Below are 3,597 nucleotides of genomic sequence, written 5' to 3'. Positions count from 1 at the left end.
AAAAAGGGTGCAGCTTGGGGATAAGAGCAAGGGATATGGGCAGTGTGGGGCACATTTAGCACTTGGTTTCCTGTATTGAAAGTTTCCTTTGGGATGGCATGTATTTTTAGCCCCTCGACAATGATGGACATACATGAATTTTCATATTGGCAAGATTCTGGGAACTGTTCACATTACCATGAAATGTTTGGCAAGATTACTAAGCTGATAGGACTAAAAGGAATAAACACCTTTTCCTTTCCATACGTTAAAAAGTACAAGGCAATCCCCTAAACAGAAGCCACCAGGGAAAAGAAACAATCAGGCCACATACATGATTCATTTAGGTGTCAGATTTTGTATTTTTAAAGTGAAGGTTGGACTAGGTGGTCTCTACGCCTGTATCTCTGAATGAAAGAAATTTTCTTCTGATGAGAACTGGGGATGGGTCACAGCTTTAGTTACCCACCTCTTTTAAAAGCGGTCATCTTTGAGACATTAACCTCATTGCTCCACATATGTGGGGTGGCTGTTGAAGGCAGTGTACAGTGGTTTGTGGTGTTACCTGGCTGTGCCTGTGTGTATTAAGTGCCTAGGATATACCTCTTAAGTTGAATTGGGCTGATTCTCAAGGTCATTACCAGCTACAGGATTCTAGGTAAATTTGTAGGCAGATTGAATAAATAGCCTGCTCACTTTCCTTTCTGTTCTCCCTTTCTATCTGCTGGCCTGTTCTAATAGAAGCCAGAAGCCAGATTCTCTCCCAGTCCCTCAGGGGACTCAGGGGAGAGAAAGTGCTATTCAATTACTCACATGAAGACTTACTGAACTGTGGACCCTCTTGTCCTCTGCTATCTAACAGTGGTCAGCCAGTGGTCCTGGGACAAGCCCTAGCTAGTAGCCTATGTAGGGGAGACATTTACATCCTGGTGCCCCTGGCCTGTGCCAAATGTCACTCCCTGCCTCCTTCCCTCTGTCCATCTCCAATGGCCTGCTAAACAGCACCAGGCATTTGGAGTCACTTCTCAAAGGCTGCCAAGCTCTGGTGAGGTAGGAGCTGGAGCAAGCAGTTGCTCTGGACCTTCTGCGAAGTCTTGCTCACTGGAAAATCACTCTGGGAAAAAAGAACAAGCACGCATTGTCTGACAGTACTATCACTACAAAAATTTGCTGGGCCTTTGTGCACAGACTAGATAAAAGTTCGGGTACCGGGATTGTTGCAATCAACTTGGCTCATCTGCTGGAGGCTTCCAGGGCCAGATCCCGGTGGTGACGTATCATAATACCACACCCTCCTCAAACAGAAGGAGGCAGGGACTGGAAGAGGAGCTTTGATTTCTGACTCTACCCAGCCTTTGCATATTTCATTCCTTCTATATTATTAGAATGTGTTTTTAGATCCGTTTTAATTTTTACCATTGTCAAAACCATTGGTCCTAACTTACACGTCAATAACACTTGACATCTGTGAATGTTGGAATTTTCTTCTTAATCAGGGAACAAGCACAGGCCTTAAAGAAAAATAATAATAGAATGTTAGCAAATCTAATGTCTCATCTATTTGGGAGAGTAACCTTTTAATGACCTTACAATCCCAGAATGGTACATACTAAACAAAAGTCATCCCAGTGATTTTCCTACGATGTTGGTGGGAATTAAGCAGCTGGGTTTTTCCCAAGGCGCTAACGGTGTTTAAGGTCATGTAGCCATGACTCTGTTTGCATGTACTGAACAGTCCCCCCCCCTCGTCAATCCCATTTTTACAAAGGAAGCGATATGATATATTTAAAGTTATATATGTGGCACATTGCAAAAATAGATCTAGCAATAGAACCATTCTTAAGAGTTTTTACAAATAAATTGGCCTAATTGTGATGTTGTTTATTATGTTGTTTATCGAAGGGTTATTAGATCAATTAGAAGTATCATTGGTTTTGGTCGACATGTTATAAACTCATTACCTGTTCACAATGCCAGGCCCATGGTTATCCAATTTTCAAGTACTTCGGTATCACCTGGGTTCTTATTAGAAGAACAGATGCCTGAGCCCCACTCCAGATTCACACGACAATTGGTGTGGGGGCAGCTGTGCATCCCTGTTCCTGACAAGCTCGCCTCTCCTGCTGTAATGTGCGCACCGCAGTGAGAATCACTGGCTTAGACCACAGGGAAATTGTAAAAAATAAAAAAAGTGATGAGAGGGATGCTAAACATAAAGTGAGAAATCCCAATAGATGAACCAGTGAAGTGAGGCAGGTCGACAGTTGAAACCATAGGAAATTTGGGGAATTTCTTAGGAACTTTAGAAAAGAGGCGATATGTTAAAAGTCTCTCTGGAATTCTGAGTGGGTTCAACTTTGGGAAAATACCCTTTTGTCTTTCTCAAGGCAACTAAACTAAACATTACATGGCTGGATGTAGGAGGCAGATCCCAGGACCACATCTGGTGAAGCTTAACCTCTCCCCACCCTCTTTATTCTCCCAAAGATAATGGCCCCATTGCAGCCTAGCACTTCTGGGGTCCACGTGCTACCCTCGCGGAGACAGCCTGGCCTGCTGCACCTGCAGAGCTGTGGAGACCTGAGCACCTTCGTCTCGGCAGGGAGGCCGAGAGCCGAGAGGAGGCCCCGGCGAGTGGAGGCTGAGCGGCCACACAGCCTCATCGGTGTCATCCGAGAGACTGTCCTGTGAACCAGTGGGGCTAGGCTCCTGCAATGACCTGCGGAGCAGGAAGGCAGATGGGCCCCGGAAGGCAAAAGGCTGCTCCGAGGGGAAGGACCCTCTTTCTCACCTGGCTGGGAGTTGGGGCTTCCCTCTGGGAACTCCTCAGAAAGGGGGGCACTTTGGAGGACATTTGTTCCTGCTCTTTGGCTCCCCTTTTTGCTGACTGAGGGTGTTCTCCCAGGCTCGTTTAGTTGTGAGGCTCATCAAGCTGGAGGCCACGTGACAGCAGCATCTCTCCTTCCTCTGCTGGGTCCCCTGCCCTGGTGTAGGCAGAAACGGGGCTCGTGAGTCTTTGCTCCTCTCCCCTCATGGTGCTCTTCCTCACCGAGTGCTCTGTCACTGGAAGGACAGATCTGCCGGGCTGCTATTGACAGCTCCTGCAGCCTTGCAGTGCTCAGTGAGAGAGGAATTGGCACGGAAGCAGGACAACTAACCCTGACGTTCTGCAATTGTTAAGCCTCATCTTAGGTCACCCTGAAATTACACTCTCTAGGGAAAGCTGGAAACCTTTTCAGTGACAAATTATAATGAAAGACGTTTAGGGAGAGTATTCTTGTTGATTCCATTTATTCATGCTTGCAAAACTAGAGACGGCTGAGGCAGGACTGAGAATAAAAATGTTTACTTTGGACCTCTGGGCTCGGTGTACAACATTTGCGTACGTGGCGGTGGCCAGGCTTTACCTTACCGAGGGTTTGGAACTTGGGGCAGTGGAGGTCTGGTTTGGGCAGGCCACCAAACCAGTTTTATCTCTACCACCCTCATCCCTGTGGATAAAAATGCATCCTTCATCCACATATCCTCTGGAGCTGCCTTCTCAAGGGACCATGAGTAATAAATCAGTAAAGCGATTACAGGTTGGGGACTAGTGCTGAGAAGGAAGGAGGTGGTTAA

The 3,597-nt window shown here is 46.6% G+C and overlaps 1 protein-coding gene across 1 annotated transcript in view; it reads left to right on the top strand.

Moving 5' to 3' along the window:
- FAM189A2 (family with sequence similarity 189 member A2) overlaps positions 1–3,334 on the top strand; it is a 56,004-nt gene extending 52,670 nt beyond the window's left edge. The window contains exon 11 of the mRNA XM_011382486.2: positions 2,467–3,334. Within this exon, the coding sequence (XP_011380788.1) occupies positions 2,467–2,670 (204 nt within the window). The 3' untranslated portion in view covers positions 2,671–3,334. The remainder of the gene's footprint in view (positions 1–2,466) is intronic.
- Positions 3,335–3,597: the final 263 nt, after the last annotated feature.

This window comes from Pteropus vampyrus, unplaced genomic scaffold (assembly GCF_000151845.1).
Source record: "Pteropus vampyrus isolate Shadow unplaced genomic scaffold, Pvam_2.0 Scaffold479, whole genome shotgun sequence".
Taxonomy (NCBI): Eukaryota; Metazoa; Chordata; class Mammalia; order Chiroptera; family Pteropodidae; genus Pteropus; species Pteropus vampyrus.
This window is presented reverse-complemented; position numbering and strand designations above follow the sequence as displayed.